Raw genomic sequence first — 18,070 nt, forward strand, 5'->3', positions numbered from 1 at the left:
CAAAGCAGTGATTTGAAACACAGCTTTCCTAAGTTATCCTTGTTTGTGGGGTGACACTTAGAGAAAACTTCCTTTGGCTTCTTGATCCATCACAGTATGGAAAAGAAAAGGCCTCTGCATTTAAGCAGGTAGGCTTCGTGATAAGTCCCATTCCAAACTATGTTTCATCTTCAGGAGTAAATCCTTGGTAAGGATAATGAAGACCAACCTTTCTGTTGAACCACAGCTTGCATCACTCAGGGAAATCCGTTGAATTTATTTCCATCTGTCCTTAAAGTGTTGCCAATTAGCATGCCTGGTGATTGCTAATTAAAGCACAGCACACTTTGCTGGGATGAATAAGTTTGCCTCATTTTGCCTTTTTGTCTGTTCCAGTCTCTGGAGTACAATATCTTTGAAGGCATGGAGTGCCGTGGGTCTCCTCTGGTGGTTATCAGCCAGGGGAAGATCGTGCTGGAGGATGGGAACCTGCACGTCACGGAGGGGTCTGGGCGCTACATCCCCAGGAAGCCGTTTCCTGACTTCGTTTACAAGCGCATCAAAGCAAGGAGCAGGGTGAGCAGCAGCAGTTGGATGCACATTGGTTCTCTTGCTGGAACTCCTGAGTTAAAGTAGGTGGAAACCAGATGCTGTCCCCTGGCTCACAGACACACGCTTTTGCAACAAAAAGTGTTCCCTGGATCCCAGCCACATCCATCTCGGTTCCTCTTTCACTTGTTTTGTTCACTGGAATCAGGACAGGAAAACGCTCTGGCCTGAGATGGGATTCTCTGCAGATTTGATTTTTCTGCTCTTTAGTTCTTCATGGAATTTTGCATGAAGAAGAGTGTGGCCAGCAGGTCAAAGGAGGTCCTCCTCCCACTCTGCCCTGGTGAGGCCACACCTGGAGTACTGGGCCCAGTTCAGGGCTCCCCAGTTCAAGGACAGGGAATTACTGAAGAGGGTCCAGCAGAGGGCCAGGCAGATGACTGGGGGACTGGAGCATCTCTGTGAGGAGGAAAGGCTGAGACACTGGGGGCTGGTTAGCCCAGAGAAGAGCAGCCTGAGAAGGGCTCTTCTCAAAGCTCAGCAAGAGCTCAAGGGTATGAGGGGCAAGAGTATGGGCCTGGGCTCCTTTCAGTGGCTGCCAGTGAAAGAACAGGGGGCGACAGGCACAAACCAGAACCCAGGAGGTTTCAACTGAAATTAAGGAGAACCTTCTTTGATGTGAGGGTGTCAGAACCCTGGAGCAAGCTCCCCAGGGAGGTTGTGAAGTCTCCATCTCTGGCGAGATTCCAAACCTACCTGGACATTGTGATCCTGGGCAAGCTGCTGTGGGTGCCCCTGCTAGAGCAGGGGGGTTGGACTGGATGCTCTCCAGAGGTCCCTTCCAGCCCCTACCATTCTATGGTTGTCTGTCTTGGGACACCTGGACAGAGCATGTATGTAGGAACCATCCAGTTTGGATGCGAGTCAATCTGCAAATAACCCAGGAGACTTCTCATGTTGCAGAAGAACCAAGAGGAGTTATTGATGGTGTTTATATAGCAAACCTTCCAGCAATCAGGTAGCATTCTGATTTATTGTTATAGATGCAACCATTCCAAACCTATCTGGGCACAGCCCTGTGTGTACCTGTTCTGGCAGGGGGGTTGGACTCGATCATCTCCAGAGATCCCTTTCTGTGAGTCCCTAATATGTGATGCTGCTTTCCCTTCTGTCAGACACAATCAGATGCTTGTATCTGGTGACTGCTGAGTCACAGGCACAGCCTACAGCCTGTTTAGAAGTGAGAATGTCCTATTTTTAAGAGGCTAAAATTGTTGGGAAAGTTTTTTGTCAGATACACCCATTCAAAGCAGAAACTGCCTTGTGATGTGCTTTTAGTTGGTGAAAGCTGACAGAGAAGGGAACACTGAACTCAGCTGTAGCTTAGTCGCTGAGAATTTAAGAAGTCTTATTTCTAGATGAAGTCAGTTTTCTGACAATGAAAGTATGTTGATATTTGAAGTATTTCCCTCTCCTGGACAGAGCCAGGGCTGTGCTAGTTCTGCAGACCACAGGTGATCTTTATGTTCCTTGGTCTTTCCTTACTGTTCTTTGGAAGAAATTGCAAGTTATCAAAATTACAACCTAAAATAATGTAGCACCACAGAGAACAGATCTGTGGTTTCTTTTGTATTCTGGTCTCCCACAGAAATATGTCTGACCTATAAATCCAACTGGGCAGCATCTCAGCTGGAGTAATTGCGCTTAACCCAATCCAGAGCTCAGTGCTGTGAAGCTGGGCTGGCTTCTCTCTTTGCAGACCTGCCTCTGTCTCAGCATGGTTAGGCTTTTGGGGTACGAGTAGATGAGTAATAGGTCAGGAGCCTTTAATCCAACAACAGGTAGGTTGAGATCATTAAGGAACAGAAGCTGTGGTACAAAGGACAGACTGGCTGTCTTCTGTAGGCTGCTCACACCTGCCAGCAACTTGCTGGAGCCACGGAAGTCCAGAATATGTTTGATTGGAGCTGTGCTGCTCCAGAGCCTGACACAGAGTCAGTGATGGATGCCTTCCTATCCTCTTACCAAAGACAAATCTGAATGTGTGTGCTGTTGCCTTAGCAACATCTGGACAGCTGTTTAGTTGTGTTTTGAAGGCTGTTTTGACCCTGAAGGCTGCCTGCTTCTGTGTTTTGCAGCTGGCTGAGCTGCGGGGTGTGCCTCGAGGCCTCTATGATGGACCTGTCTGCGAAGTGTCAGTGACACCGAAGACTGTCACACCAGCGTCTTCAGCTAAGACATCTCCTGCCAAACAGCAGGCCCCACCTGTGAGGAACCTGCATCAGTCTGGATTCAGCTTGTCTGGTACATACTGCCATGGGGCTTTGAAATCATGGCTTGTGGAGGAAATTGCACTCCCTTACTCTACATTAAGTCTGCTGAAATTGACAGGGAGTGGCTTAGTCTGTGATGTGTTTCTAGCTTGGAGGTTATCCCCTTAGAATGGAAGAAGGGCAGCACAGGAACCATCATTAAGTCCTGCTATTTTCATTTCATGGGACAAGCACAGGTGCTGAGTCCAATTGCCTTCTGGATTCAGTCCTCAGCCGGGTGTCTGAAGAGGACAGGTGGCACCATCCGGAGTGGAGTTTTGCCAGCTGAGAGCGGCTGTGGGGCAGAAGGTTTCTCAGCGTAGTGTTTCAGTGCAGCAAGGAAAAAAGGCTGTGAAAAGACTTGCTAAGGGAAAATTATTTAGCCAGCCTATATCTGTGCAGGGGTGGGTGGTTCAGGTGTCCGCTCAGGTGGAGCAGGAGACCCTGCAGAACAGCTTTCAGCAGGATCATAGCACTTGGGTCACAGCACCACCACAAAGGCCTGGGCAGTGTGGTTGGAAAGTGCCCAGCAGAAAAGGACACTGGGGTGTCTGACAGCTGGCTGAGCACGAGGCAGTGTGTGCCCAGGTGACCAAGAAGGCCATCAGAATCCTGGCCTGGATCTGCAATAGTGTGGCCAGCAGGAGTAGGCTCATCTCAAACTCTTGCTGGCACAGGATGAAACCTGATGTTGCTTCTCTCTTCTACAGGGGCACAGATTGACGACAACATCCCGCGCCGCACGACCCAGCGCATCGTGGCACCGCCCGGGGGTCGTGCCAACATCACCAGCTTGGGCTAAGGACCAACCCCTTCTTGGACTGGGGGACGGGAGCACCTGGAGACCCATTCTGATTCTTTTAGAGCCTGTGACAGTTACTGTGGGCAACCGGTGAGGGGGTGCTGAAGTAAGGTTTTCAGTCCCCTCGGATTCCCTTCTCATCTTCATCAGCCCCTCTCACTTTTCCCCTCAGCTCCTACACATTTAAAGAAACAAACCCTGTTTTGACACATCTGACATGCAAAAAGTACATGTAAAGAGGATGTTTTAGATATGTGGCCTCTGTCCCATTCATCATCTTTCTTTTAATAAAGGAAGCATAAAGTGAATTTCCCAGGAGCTGCCTTTAAGACACACACACAGGAATATGTTATACTAATTATACTAAATGTTAAAGATTGCTTTTTTTTCCCCCCCTTTTTTTTCTCATTTTTAATGTCACACCACAGAGTAGTTCAAGGGTCTCAAACTGGATATTCTGTAGGGTTCTGTGTTCTAGCAGGATAGCTAGGTGAGCACAGAGGAACAGCAATCCCAGCCTGTCCAATCCCCAGCACCACCTTTGAGGTCACTGAGTAACTGTCTGCTGCCAGAGAGAGGAAGCAGGACCCAGCACTGGGAAGTGCCCAAACACCATCCCCCAGCCATTGGCTGAGCTAGAACCCTTGACTTTGCTTCTGTTGCTTTGGGTTTTCATTTAGTTTTTCCTTCTGGATTCTGCTGCAAATCAGGAAGCTTCTGTCATTGGTGGGTTTTTTGTTTGCCTGTGTGTTTTTTAGTAAGTTTGCATCATGGAATTTGCAAAAGCCTTAGCTGAGAACTGGAGGTTTCCCTTTTCTTCCCTCTTCTTCCTAAACCTCATTCAAGTCACAGACTGTCACCAGTGTCACTGCCACAGCCACTGTGGTATTTCAGGTGTTTCTAGGTTGCATCATTCCAGCCAACACTTCCCACTTAGCTGCAATGGGAAGTTGCAGAGAAGGTTCATAAGCTATGATCTTCACTTCAGTGTACTATAGGTCTTGAACTGGTGCAAATAAAGGGGCTGGCTTCCAGCTGAGGAGCTGGGATGGTGTCTCTTGGTAAGTTTCTAGCAGCTAGTTTGTCTTCTGTTCCCAGAAGTGAAAATCCATGAGCAGGGGCCACAAAGAGCAACACGTTGCCTGAAAGATTTCTGTAGCAGTCACGTTCCCCCTTCCTGGCCATCCAAGTTCTCATCAGAAGGCTGGTCAACTGAGTGTGTGCCCAAGCATCTATGGCAATTCCAGTTCCAGTCCAGATGCCCAGATGATGTAAACTGGGAGCCTCAGAGCAGCTCCTTACAGCAGCTGAGAATCTCTCATGGCCAGTGCAAATGATGCAATTGCACATTTCTTCAAGAATCTTCCCTTGTGCAAACATTCAGAAGGCCTGGTGGTTCCCCATCCTTCCTCAGATGCCTGCTGCCCCAGATTTGAGAGCGAAGCCCATGGGTGATCCTTAAATGAGTTTGGAATCTTCTGTGGCAGTCAGTGGGACCCGGGTGCTTAACTGTCTTCTGGGATGGAAGGTCTTTTAGCCCTGATGTGGGAGGTTTATTATTTTTGGGATGCAGAGAATAAATCTGGACCATTAAATTCCCACTCAGCTAGAGTCCTAGGTGGTCCTGAGGACTCGGCCTGTCTCTTGGCATGAAGAGCTTTTCTACCCACAGTTAACACAGCGTTACTTCCGCACTTGCCTGCATCTTCTGCTTTCTCTTCTCTTTATACTTTGCCACCTACATTGACCTTGGTTTTCCATATCTGAATTCTCTTAAATGGCATTTACAGGTTCTTTTAGGGGAAAAAAATAAAACCACCTCTGTATGTGAAGGCTTTTGAGAGACAAGTATAAAATTAGGTTTCAGGAGGTATTGATGCTGGGATGTGTAAAGGATCTGGAAGCTTCTTAGTAACCCAGAGCCTCCCAGCTTCAGCACCTGATTCCTTTGGGCCCCTTTGAACACAAAAGTTCAGTAAAATCATTGCCATGCCTCTTGTGTCTTTTAGTTCTGCAGAAGAGTTTTGCACTTTAAGTAATCTGTGAACTTAATTATATATTGCAGCTTTTTCCTTTCGGTTGTTTTTTTGTTTGTTTTGTGTTGGGTTTTTTTTGTGTTTTTTTTTTGTTTGGGTTGGGGGGGAGGGATTTTTTTTTTGTGTGTGTGTGGTTTTTTTGTTGTGTTGGGTTTTGTTTTTTTTTTTTCCCACCTGTGTGTTAAAACCAATTTCAGCAAGCTGGGGGAGAAAGAAAAGAATTGCAGATGGGTTTCACCTCTCCGAAACACTTTCCGGCTCTTCAGTATTCACTTCAGTCTTCCTTTTCAGTCTGTTTTTTTCCTTCACTGACTCATGAAGATCTTTTAATTTGTTCTTCAAAAGGAAGGAGAAAAAAAAAAATCACAAAAAAAAGCAAGATTTTTGCAGGCTATGTAAGCATGTTTTTTTCCTGTGAGAGCTTGTCCGCTTTGTGTCTGTTTTATGAATGTCATATGTAAATGCTTAAAGAAAAACAAAAAAGATGACTTAATTAATTAACCGCAGTGACTTGAAGCTCTAAAAATAAAAGTAGGATTTAATACTAGCTGGATTTTAACCCTTGGATTTGTGATTGTGAACCATGAGTGGAGGAGCTGTAAGTGCTAAAGCTGATCATGTGTGTAGACAAAAGGGAGTACTGATATTTGACCATTGTCTCAATGGCAAACCCCACCCCAACCCCAAGTCTTGTGTTTTATTCCTGAAGGACTCTGTGTTATATTACCTGGGAACTCCTAATAAAGACAAAACGTTGTTGTTTCACTAGGTGTGTCTGTGTCTCGTGGCGATGCTTGTCCTGGGTTAACAGCCAACCTTCCAATCTCTGCAGTAGTGAGCTGTGCAGGAGTAGAGCTCAGGCAAAGGTCCCATGCTTCCTTGGAAGATGGTGATGGAAAAGATGAATCAGTGGTCCACAGTGTAATTTCCTGGGGTGTGTGAAGAAGAGTGTGGCCAGCAAGTTGAGGGAGGTTCTCCTCCCTCACTACTCTGCACGGCTGAGGATTCATCTGGAGTAGTGGGTCACCTTCTGGGCTCCCCAATTCAGGAGGCACAGAGAAGGCAGAAACTTGTATACTTTGAGGGTGCTGGAGCCCTGGCCCTGGCTACCTAGAGAGGTTGTGGAGTCTCTTTTTCTGGAGGCATTCCAAACCTACCTGAAGCATATGGAGGTTTCTGAGGAAGAAGTCACGAACAGCAAGATCTAAACCTAGCAAGTCCTGAGGAGCAAAACCAGTCAGAAATGCCAGGAAGATGCTGAAGCTAATGCTGGTTTGTTGCTACAGAAGAACACAGGCAAACCTATTTTGTAAACCAGTTAACCCAGCTAATTCCTCATGCTGGCAGTAGCGAGACTCATCTTAGGGCTCTCATTTGGTTCTCTGCAGGTTTCCCATTGACTGGTCTTTGGCCACTCATTTAAGACCCAGTGTGGACCTTATCTGATCTTAACATTGATGCAGAATTAGTAGTTAAAGGGAGCAGAGCAAGCAGAGGATGAATCTGATCCAGTGACCTGAAACACTAGCTGTCAGCTCTTGAGGAGAAGTGGTGTGTCAAAGCTGCAGAGATGCAGTGCTGAGAGACATGGGTTAGCAGCAGACTTTGTAGAGGTAGAGAATGGTTGGGTTTGATGATCTTAAAAGTCTAAAGTCCTATTAATTAACACTAGGTTTTAGTAACTTAAATTTCCCCGGTTTTATGAGCTAAAAATGGAAGGATTTAGGACTTTTAGCTGCTTGCTCTGCAGGCCTGGAAGCCTCGGAGTCCTTTTTGTCTCCCCACTTTTGTCCAGCATGGGAGGTGCAGGTTGAGCTCACTGCCATAAGGTGGCAGCAGGAGATGCGGAAATCACGCAGAATCACAGACCCTACCCGGTTGAATGAGACTTCAAGCTCAGCCAGTCCAACCCTCGACCTAGCACTGCAGGAGCAGCACTAAACCATGTCCCTAAGCGCCAGGTCCACACGCTGCTTGAACCCCACCCCCCCCCCACCCCCGTCCCCGGGATAGTGACTCCAGCACTGCCCTGGGAAGACCATTCAAATGTTTGAGAACCCTTTCAGTGAGCAAATATTTCCTGAGATCCAGTCTGAATCTCACCTGGTGCTACTTGGAACCATTCCCTCTGCGCCTCTTGCTTGACACCTAGGAGAAAACACTGTCCCCTCCTCTCTCCAACCTCCCTTCAGGGAGCGGTAGAGAGTGATGAGGTCTCCCCTCAGCTCCTCTTCTCCAGCCTAAACAATCCTAGCTCCCTGAGCCCCTCCTTGTAGGCCATGTGCTCTAGGCTCTTCTCTAGTTTCCTTGCCCTTCTCTGGACATGCTCCAGCCCTTCAGTGTCCTTCCTACAGTAAGGGGCCCAGAACTGAACACAACACTCAAGGTGTGGCTGTGCCAGTGCTAAGCACAGGAGGTGATCACCTCCCTGTTCCCACTGGCCACAGTGTTTCCAATGCAAACCAGTATGCCATTGGCTTTCTTGGCTATCTGGGCACATTGCAGTCGACTGTCAAGTGATACCCCCAGGTCCTTCTCCAAGTTGTAGCTTTCCAACAATGCATCCTCAAGTCTGTAGCTTACCATGGGGCTGGTGTGACCCAAGTCAGGAAGTCAGGAAGCCAGCTGCAATGCATGTACACCAATGCAGGCAGCCTGGGCAACAAGCGAGAGGAGTTGGAGGTCCTAATCCATCAGGGCGACTATGATGTAGTCACCATCTCAGAAACTTGGTGGGACAGCACCCAAGATTGGAGTGCTGCACTGGGGGGTTACAGGCTCTGCAGGAGAGACAGGCGAGGGAGAAGAGGAGGAGGGCTGGCTCTGTATATTAGGGAGTCACTCTCTGCCACACAACTTGAGGTGGAAGATGAGGGAGTTGAGAGCCTGTGGGTTAAAATCAGAGGGCAGCCTAACAAATCTGACATCCTGGTTGGAATCTGTTACAGACCACCCAGCCAGGATGAGGAGGCTGATGAAGTGTTCTACAAGCAGCTGGAGGCTGTCTCAAGATCATCAGATCTTGTCCTTGTGGGTGACTTCAACCTCCCAGATATCTGCTGGGAACTTAATTCAGCAGAGAGGAGGCAGTCCAGAAGATTCCTGGAGCGAATGGAGGACAGCTTCCTGACACAGCTGTTAAGTGAGCCTACCAGGGGCCAGGCTCTGCTTGACCTGCTGTTCTGCAATAGGGAAGGGCTGGTGGGAGATGTGATCGTGGGAGGCTGCCTAGGGTGCAGTGACCACGAGATAGTGAAGTTGTCAATATGCAGGGAGCTAGGGAGGAGCACCAACAGAACCTTCACCTTGGACTGCAGGAGGGCAAACTTCAGCCTGTTTAAGAATCTTATTTGTAAAGTCCCCTGGGTAGCAGCCCTCAAGAACCAAGGGGTTCAGAAAGGTTGGAGCTACTTCAAAGAGGAGCTCTTGAAGGCACAGGAACTGGCGGTTCCCACGTGCCGGAAGGCAAGCCGGCAGGGAAGGAGACCGGCCTGGATGGGCAAGCAGCTCCTGGAGGATTTAAGGGGGAAGAAGAGGCTGTATCACCTTTGGAAGGAGGGGAAGGCTTCTCGAGGTATGTTCAAGGAAGCTGTTAGATTATGTAGGAATAAAATTAGGGAGGCAAAGGCCCAGCTGGAACTGAAGCTGAACACCTCTGTGAAAGAGAATAAACAGCATTGTTACAAATACATCAACACTAAAAAGAAGGGCAGGAAGAACCTGCACTCCGTATTGGACCTGGAGGGGAACACTGTGACTGAAGATGAGAAAAAGGCTGAGGTCCTGAACACCTTCTTTGCCTCAATGTTTAACAGCAAGGCAGGAGGAGTTCAGGACGAGTGGCCTCCTGAGCTGGGTGACAGGGGCAGGGAGCATTGTGGTGCCCTGGAAATCCATGAGGAATTAGTTCAGGACCTGCTGAGCCACTTGGATACTCACAAGTCCATGAGACCAGATGGGATCCATCCTAGGGTGCTGAGAGAGTTGGCAGATGTGCTAGCTAGGCCACTCTCCATCATTTTCCTCCAGTCCTGGCTCACTGGAGAGGTTCCAGGTGACTGGAAACTGGCCAATGTGGTCCCCATCCACAAGAAGGGTCGGATGGAGGAACCTGGAAACTCCAGGCCTGGCAGCCTGACCTCAGTGCCAGGGAAAGTGATGGAGCAGATTATCCTGGCGGCAATAACTGCGCACCTGAAGGACAACCAAGGGCTCAGGTCCAGCCAACATGGATTTAGGAGGGGCAGGTCCTGCCTCTCCAACCTGATCTCTTTCTATGATCAGGTGACTGCCTGGTGGACGTGGGGAGGCCTGTGGATGTGGTCTACCTGGACCTCAGCAAGGCCTTTGACACCATCCCCCACAGCAAACTGCAGTCTAAGCTGTCAGCCCGTGGATTGGACCACAACACTCTGTGCTGGGTTAGGAACTGGCTGGAGGCTGAGCCCAGAGAGTGGTGGTGAATGATGCCACAGCCAGCTGGCAGCCAGGCACCAGTGGCATCCCCCAGGGATCAGTGCTGGGCCCTGTCCTCTTCAACATCTTCATTGATGATCTGGATGAGGGGATTGAGTCAGTCATCAGCAAGTTTGCAGATGACACCAAGTTGGGAGCAGATGTTAGTCAGTTAGAGAGCAGAAAGGCTTTGCAGAGGGACCTCGACCAACTGGACAGATGGGCAGAGTCCAACAGGATGGCATTCAACAAGTCCAAGTGCCGAGTGCTGCACTTTGGCAACAGCAATCCCATGCAGAGCTACAGGCTGGGGGCAGAGTGGCTGAGAGCTGCCAAACAGAGATGGACCTGGGGGTGCTGATCGACAGCCACCTGAATATGAGCCAGCAGTGTGCCCAGGTGGCCACGAGGGCCAATGGCATCCTGGCCTGCATTAGGAATAGTGTGGCCAGAAGGAGCAGGGAAGTCATTGTGCCCTGTACTCTGCTCTGGTTAGGCCGCACCTTGAGTACTGTGTCCAGTTCTGGGCTCCTCAGTTTAAGAAGGACATTGAGAGACTTGAACATGTCCAGAGAAGGGCAACAAGGCTGGGGAGAGGCCTTGAACACAAGCCCTGTGAGGAGAGGCTGAGGGAGCTGGGATTGTTTAGCCTGGAGAAGAGGAGGCTCAGGGGAGACCTCATTGCCCTCTACAACTACCTGAAGGGTGGTTGTAGCCAGGAAGGGGTTGGCCTCTTCTCCCAGGCAACCAGCACCAGAACAAGGGGACACAGTCTCAAGCTGCGCCAGGGGAGGTTTAGACTCGAGGTGAGGAGGAAGTTCTTCACCGAGCGAGTCATTCGTCATTGGAATGTGCTGCCCAGGGAGGTGGTTGAGTCATCAACCCTGGAGGCGTTCGAGAGGAGATTGGACGTGGCACTTGGTGCCATGGTCTAGTCATGGGGTCTGTGTTGATAGGTTGGACTCGATGATCCTCGAGGTCCTTTCCAACCTAAGTGATACTGTCATACTGTGAAGTGCAGGATCTGGCACTTGGCCTTGTTGAGCTTCACACAATTAGCCTTGGCCCCCTGTCCAGATCCAGAGGGACTATAAAAAGCCCCTCTACAGCTTTCCTGTAGCCCCATCCAGGTACTGGAAGGTAGATGAGACCCCCCCTACATTATCCCTTCAGACTTCAGGTAGGATCAGGGGATATTGCTGGGCATCCTCAGATTATAAAAGTTACTGAAGGAGGTTCTTCTTTCCCAAGGTGCCTGATTCCCTGCTCCCTCTCAATTGTTAGAATTAAAACTAAATAGATAAAATATTAGGAAGGGTTTGATATCTTTATCTTTTATGTGTGTGTGTGATTAGTGGTCCCTGGGTTTAACAAAACTGCCTGTAACCACCAGACTGGCTTTGTCCTTCCTTTCACAAGTGCTCCAGGAAAGGAATGCTTTTAAATCCTAAAACTCTCTGGCAATATTCTTCCTGCCTGTCCCCTCCCCCACTCCATCTCCAGCTATAGCACCATTACTCTGAGGTTTTTATGACTCTCAAGGGAAATGCAAAACATTCCTGATACAGAAGTAGCATTTTGGAGTCCCTGGTCTCTCCCAAGGCTGAATCATGGGAGCTGCCAACAGAGGGGATATGTGGTGTAAGCGACATGGAGCCAATGAATTCACACTGATGCTGTCACTTGATTCACCAACAAGCGGTAAGTGTTTCATCTTGTGAAGGACCGGAAATTATTATAGATGTGGCTCGACATTGTTGGGAGAATCGTTTGGGACATGGGGAGCCCGGCTTTAGCCCCCTGGGATCGACCGAGGGACTTTGGGACCCTGGAGACTCCCTGGCGACAAGGTCGACTGAAAGACTGTCGGGCCCTGGAGACTGCCCTGGGCATGCATTCCCCTGCCGAGCTGGGGCAGGGGGCTATTTTCAGCAGCAGTGTGAAGCTATAAAAGGCGTCACAGCAGGGCGGAGATGGGGAATTCGGCTACCGGGACACTGGCTGCTAGAGACTGAGAATCAGCTACCGGGAATCGGGAAGAAGAACTTTGCTAGAGAAACTGCTAGGGGAAACTGCAGTTAGGATCTGTCAGGAGCTGCTGCCTCTGGGGGCTGCTAGAACTGCTTGGAAGGGTTTGCCGAGAAACTCCTAGGAGAACTTCCTGCGAGCTGTCGCCGCCCCAGAGGGAGCGCGCTGCTGTCGTCGCGGAGAGCAGCCACCGGGAGCTGCTGTCGTCGCGGAGAGCAGCCACCGGGAGCTGCAGTCCTGCCTGGTCCCCGCACGGGGGATAGCCATGAGCGCTCCCTATGGCTCCGACCCCCGCGGTGCTCAGACCTGTTGCTGTTAAATGAAGTGGCTTGGCACTTGGCTCCGTTTGAGTCTTGATTCTGTTCTGGAGAATGTTAAGTTGGTCACACTAAAGATCCAGTTGGGCATCGCTCAGAAGTTAAGCTCAGTCACACCCAGCCCCTCTAAAATTTGAGAACAAGATGGAAAGCGAGGGGGGTTAACTTCTGCTAAATTATCCATCATGGGATCGTGACGTCTCAAAGGAACTCAGTGTGATTTCTGGCAGCAACTTGATGATGAAGGAGCATCACAACTGAAAGTAGGAGGTGTTAGCAAAAAGCTTCATTTGCTGCCAGCTGCTTTCAGCTCAGCAGCTATAATGAGAGAGAAAAGGAGGTTGGAGCTAGGTGTGTGTGTGTGTGGTCTCTTCTTCCTGGTAACAAGTGATAGAATGAGAGGAAATGGCTTCAAGATGCACCACAGGAGGTTTAGGTTGGACCTTAGAAGAAACTGGAAGAGTTTGCCTAGGGAGGTGGTTGGGGACCCATCCCTGGAGATATTCAAAGTGATACCTGACAGGGATCTGGGCAACCTGACCTAGCTGAAAATGCCTCTGCTTACTGCAGAGGGGGTTGGACTCAATGACCCTAGGAGATCCCTTCCAACCCAGACCATTCTATGATTCTATGCAACCATGTAACTTCTTCCCTAAAATGGGTCTCTCAGACTGGAAAGGACTTCCCAAGGAGGTGGTTGAATCCCCATCTGTGAAGGTGTTTAAAGCCACAGATGTGGTTCTGAGGGACATAATTTAGCACCAGCCTTGTTAGAGAATTGTTAGCTTCTATGATCTTAAAGGGCTTTGCAGCTGAAGTCACTCTATATTCTGTGAAACAGAGAAGTACAGACCTGTAAAAGAAGCAGGAGGGCAACTGGGTTTTTTTCATTTATAGATTTTTCTCCAGTTTCCCTGAGGCTTAGGATGACATTTTCAAAGGTTTCACCACTGACAGCTACAGCCTGGGCTTTCTAGGTTCCTCATGCATCGGCTGCTTTGGAAGTCTGTCTTTCCTTCACTGTGTCATAGTTCTTCCTTTATAAATCATGGAAAACAGTCATTCAGCTCTGCCTTTCCCAAGAGGATTTACATTCTTGGATTGAGAATATTCTCTTAGTGTTTATTTATAAGGAATACAGCGAAATGAGCTGGATTTCATCTGAGAGATGATGTTTTACTGTAAGCAAACCAAATAGGCATGGTGAGGATCTGGGGCCCAAACGAAGTTTTCAAACTCCTTTCAAAATTTTTCAAGCAGAAATACAAGTTTGAGTCCTTTATTACCCTTGTACCTTCCTCTCCCCAAACCCCACTGAGAACAGCCCTACTGGTGGGAATCTCTACTGATTCTCTGCCTGAAGTGTTTGTTGAAAGGGAAAAGTAAAAATAATTTTGGGAAAGAAAAATAAAATAATAATAATAATAATAATAATAATAATAATAATAATAAACCCCCCAAACAAACAATAAACCCCACAAAACAAAACAAAACCGCAACAAAGAACCAAAGAGACTTGTAGGTCGCATCCCAAAGTGCACATTTCTCCCAATAATGCTTTAGTGCACCTAGCAATGTTTCATAGACATTCAGTTTTGCTCAAGAGGATGACCAGCATGGCTGTCCAACATCTTGCAGGGTAAACAATGGGTGACATTACAACACCATCCATGCTCAGAAAATGCAGTGCCTGCTTTCACATTTAAGAAACACTGGCAGCCAGGCTTGTACAACACGCAGGCAAAATGCTGCAGCAAGCAAAAGAAAAAGGAAACATTTTTGCAACCAAAGTCTGACCAAGCTAAAAAAAGCCCAAACCAGCTCATGCACAATTCCCACAGCCATAAGGCCAGTAAATAGACCTGGGTGCTCAGTGACGTTCAGCCAAGGTTTGGTATCACTAGACAATGAAGCTGTGATTGTCAGCCGAGTAGAACTGCTTTTGAAGTGGAAAACAGTCAAAGTGCTGGCTAGGTTTATTTTCTTAATTCAGAAAATATTTCCCAGGGACAGAGTTTTATCAGATCAGAGAAGAAACTCAGAGCAATGCAAGAAACACTTGAGCGTGTCCAGAGAAGGGCAACAAGGCTGGGGAGAGGCCCTGAACACAAGCCCTATGAGGAGAGGCTGAGGGAGCTGGGGTTGTTTAGCCTGGAGAAGAGGAGGCTCAGGGGTGACCTCATTGCCCTCTACAACTACCTGAAGGGTGGTTGTAGCCAGGAAGGGGTTGGCCTCTTCTCCCAGGCAACCAGCACCAGAACAAGAGGACACAGTCTCAAGCTGCGCCAGGGGAGGTTTAGACTCGAGGTGAGGTGGAAGTTCTTCACTGAGCGAGTCATTCGTCATTGGAACGGGTTGCCCAGGGAGGTGGTTGAGTCATCGACCCTGGAGGCGTTCAAGAGGAGATTGGACGTGGCACTTGGTGCCATGGTCTAGTCATGGGTTCTGTGTTGATAGGTTGGACTCGATGACTCTCGAGGTCCTTTCCAACCTAAGTGATACTGTGATACTGTGATACTGTGAAGAAGGTCTTGACGGTCACTCCCAGACAACAAGTATTGGAAAATCATTTTTGCTTTCCACTATTTACGCTTGGGACATTTTGGACTTTGAAAAAGATCTTAATGTTATCATGGTGCTAAAGGAGAGGATATTTCTCAGTTTGGGTTTGATCTCACTGTAGCAGACAGTAATCTGCACTAACTAGAGATCTGAATGTGTTGTGGAACCAAAAGATGAGTTATTTCTTAGGTGATAGTTTCCTGCAGTACATAGGTATCCCTTGACACCTTTAGCTCATACTTGTTATTTTCCTCTTCTCTGTCAGCAGGAGCAATATGCAGCATGCTCTGTGTAGAAGGTACGACGTTTCAGTTGAATCCCTAATACCTGGGGAATAAGTCATTCAATTACATTCATCAAGCTGCTTGGAAGATCTTTATTTCAGTGCACCACAAGCTGCCTCTGCAATGCTTTGGATTTTCATAATGCTGTCATACATTAAGTGATCTGCTTGGGAATGCCTTCGAAAGCTGGTTGATGACGCTTACGGGTTAGCCCCCTTTTACAGATGGAGAAGGTTTAGTTTGCTTCTGTACACTGATAGGAAATGACAGGACTGGTCTGGCTAGATAGTCAAACCTTCTCCCTGTGGGTCTCATTATAATTAGGTCAGAAACAGTGAATACTAGATAGATTAATTCAGAGAACGTGTCAGGTTACACCCATCCCTGGAGGGGCTGAGAAGAACCTAGCCCACAGGTGAACATAGAAACCTGACCCAGATGGGCAGAGAGACTTGGTTCCCCCACCCACGGTGAGGGTTCCTCAGGTCAAGGGCTATTCCACTCCCCCTTCCAGTCCAGCAAGCCTATTTAAGGGGAGCCATCTTCCTATGTCTTCCTCATGTGTTTGCCACTCTCCTGCCTGACAGACCCTTTGCTGCTCCTGTGGCCAACACACAGTGAAGCCTGCTCCATGCTGCATCCACACTCTTAAGGACTGTATCTAAGGAGGATCCACATTTACATTGAGAGAGTTCTGTGCCAGGTGGGCCTCATTTTGTGTAGTGTTTTTTTCATTTACCCTTTTCCTTTATACCTTTGTAACTTTCCCTTTTACTCAAATGCCACATATAGTTTGTTAAACTTACCTTTTTACTTTCAAATTGATTCCAGACTCTTTTCTTTCATAATTTTACCTCTCTTTTCTCTTGCCTAATTTGCTTTTACCCTACTGGGGAAAAGGGAGAGGGGAGGCAAATCTAAATCTGTTCCATTTGGGCTTTTGGACTCCAGGAAAGTTTAAACCATAACAGGGTGCTTGTTGACTCTTGAGCTTTTTTAGAAACAAAGCCAGGAGGGTGGCTGAAAGCAGGGATGAGGAAGGTAGCAAGCAGAGAGCAGATACAAAAGGCTGCTCATTACAACTGTTCTCTTGTGAGCTATTAGAAAGTTTTTTCTTCTAGCAAATGATGACACTGCATGGTGCAGGTCCCAAATGGGCAACATTATAAAGACCCAAATGTCAGAAGGAATCATTCAGAAATAACTGCTGTCAACAGCTTCTCCTTCTGGGTTGGTTTTTAGCATCATCTTGATTATCCAAACAAGACTAAGACAGGGAAGAGGATGAAGGTATCTCTGAGGAGGGCACAAAGTTAATTACCAAGCATGGGCTCAACACCGGACAGCTAAAATCTTCCTTAAGTGAACCGCTGAGTCACTCTGTGCTCAGAAGCTTTATTTTAGAGGGGTGCTCCTCATAAAACCCCATTCGCACGTGAGCATTAGTTAATGTGAGGCCCACAGGCATACCTAGAACTAAGCAAATTCTACTTCAGTGCAGCAGTGAGATCTTTTTAAACTGACCTGAGTCAGTATCTGATTCTCCAGTCTGCCACTGGTGCCTTCTAGAAAAGTGAAAAAAAAGGCAGGCAGGAAATTTTTTCAAGTGAGACTGAAACTTTGTGGGTTTGCTGGCTCTGAGAAGTAGAAAGGCAAGAAATATTCCTGGCTTTATCTTTCCTCTTTTCAATGCCATTGATTTTCAAGATGCTAAAACCTGGCAAAGGAAAATATTCTTCTATACAATGCTGAACTTATCCTTGGACTTGGCAGAGCATAATGTAAGAAGGAAAAAAAAAAAAGAGACCTTTATTTGACCAGTGGGTAGATCTGAACTGTTTGGGATTTGAATAATTCTAGTGAATACAAGAACTCTCAAAAAACATGAGACAGTAAATCTGAATGAATATTATCTATGGAAACTCAAATATTGAACTTTCCATGCCCTGTGAGGAAGAGATTGGTGATCTGCTTCGCCTCAGCCTGTGTCAATTAGAAGTCGTCTCTATGATGCCTCAGCTCTCAATCCTGTGCAGGAGAGGTTATCTGCTCTGCCCAGGATGGAAATCTTGGCTGTTGCCCTTGTGGTGGTTTAGGCTGGGTGCTGGCCCGGATGCCACTGCACAGACCACACCTGGGAGGTCCCAAGGGGTGGGCCCAGCCCAGGGGGTGGTCACAGGAAAGCAGGTACTGCATTCCCATAATGCCCTGCTCCCCTACAATAGATCAGCATGGGGTCTTCACTTGCTCTTTTGTCCCCTGCTGCTGCCTTGGTAACATGGCGTGAGCTGCCTCCCTTGGGCCTGCCTTGGGGGGGGAGAAAGAGCCCTGGGGGGGTTTGGGTGTACCCCCAGGTGGGGATGGGACATTCTTGGGTATGTTCTGGGATCTCCCTCTTTTGTCACAGTGCTTGTGGGTCTCTGTAAGACTTTCAGTGTTGTTTTTTATTGTTTTTTCTATTTAAACTTTCCATCAATTTTGCAATCCGTTTGAGTTGTTATTTCTGCCCGTGGTGGGGAGGGGGTCTGCCCCAACCCATTACAGCCCTCAACAGTAAATACTGAGAGGACAGTGGGATATTAGACACATCCCTCAAGGATTTCATTCAGGACACATCGATTGACAGGTCAGTGTGATCCACTGGCTGTGGCTTTGAGCACTCCACTGAGCTCTTACTTCCCATGTGACCACCTTCTGCTCTCTGTTCTGTGCTCCTATGGTATTTCGCATGACAGACAAGTCCTGC

The 18,070-nt window shown here is 48.0% G+C and overlaps 1 protein-coding gene across 2 annotated transcripts in view; it reads left to right on the plus strand.

Annotated features, from left to right (window-relative positions):
- DPYSL2 (dihydropyrimidinase like 2) overlaps positions 1-6,443 on the plus strand; it is a 60,896-nt gene extending 54,453 nt beyond the window's left edge. For both annotated transcript variants that reach the window (XM_068156810.1, XM_068156809.1), the window contains exons 12-14: positions 376-555; positions 2,667-2,832; positions 3,551-6,443. In XM_068156810.1, the coding sequence (XP_068012911.1) occupies positions 376-555; positions 2,667-2,832; positions 3,551-3,642 (438 nt within the window). In that variant the 3' untranslated portion in view covers positions 3,643-6,443. The remainder of the gene's footprint in view (positions 1-375; positions 556-2,666; positions 2,833-3,550) is intronic.
- Positions 6,444-18,070: the final 11,627 nt, after the last annotated feature.

The sequence above is a fragment of the Melanerpes formicivorus genome, unplaced genomic scaffold, assembly GCF_026170545.1.
Source record: "Melanerpes formicivorus ecotype bairdi unplaced genomic scaffold, bMelFor1.0.p_v2 SCAF_34, whole genome shotgun sequence".
Taxonomy (NCBI): Eukaryota; Metazoa; Chordata; class Aves; order Piciformes; family Picidae; genus Melanerpes; species Melanerpes formicivorus.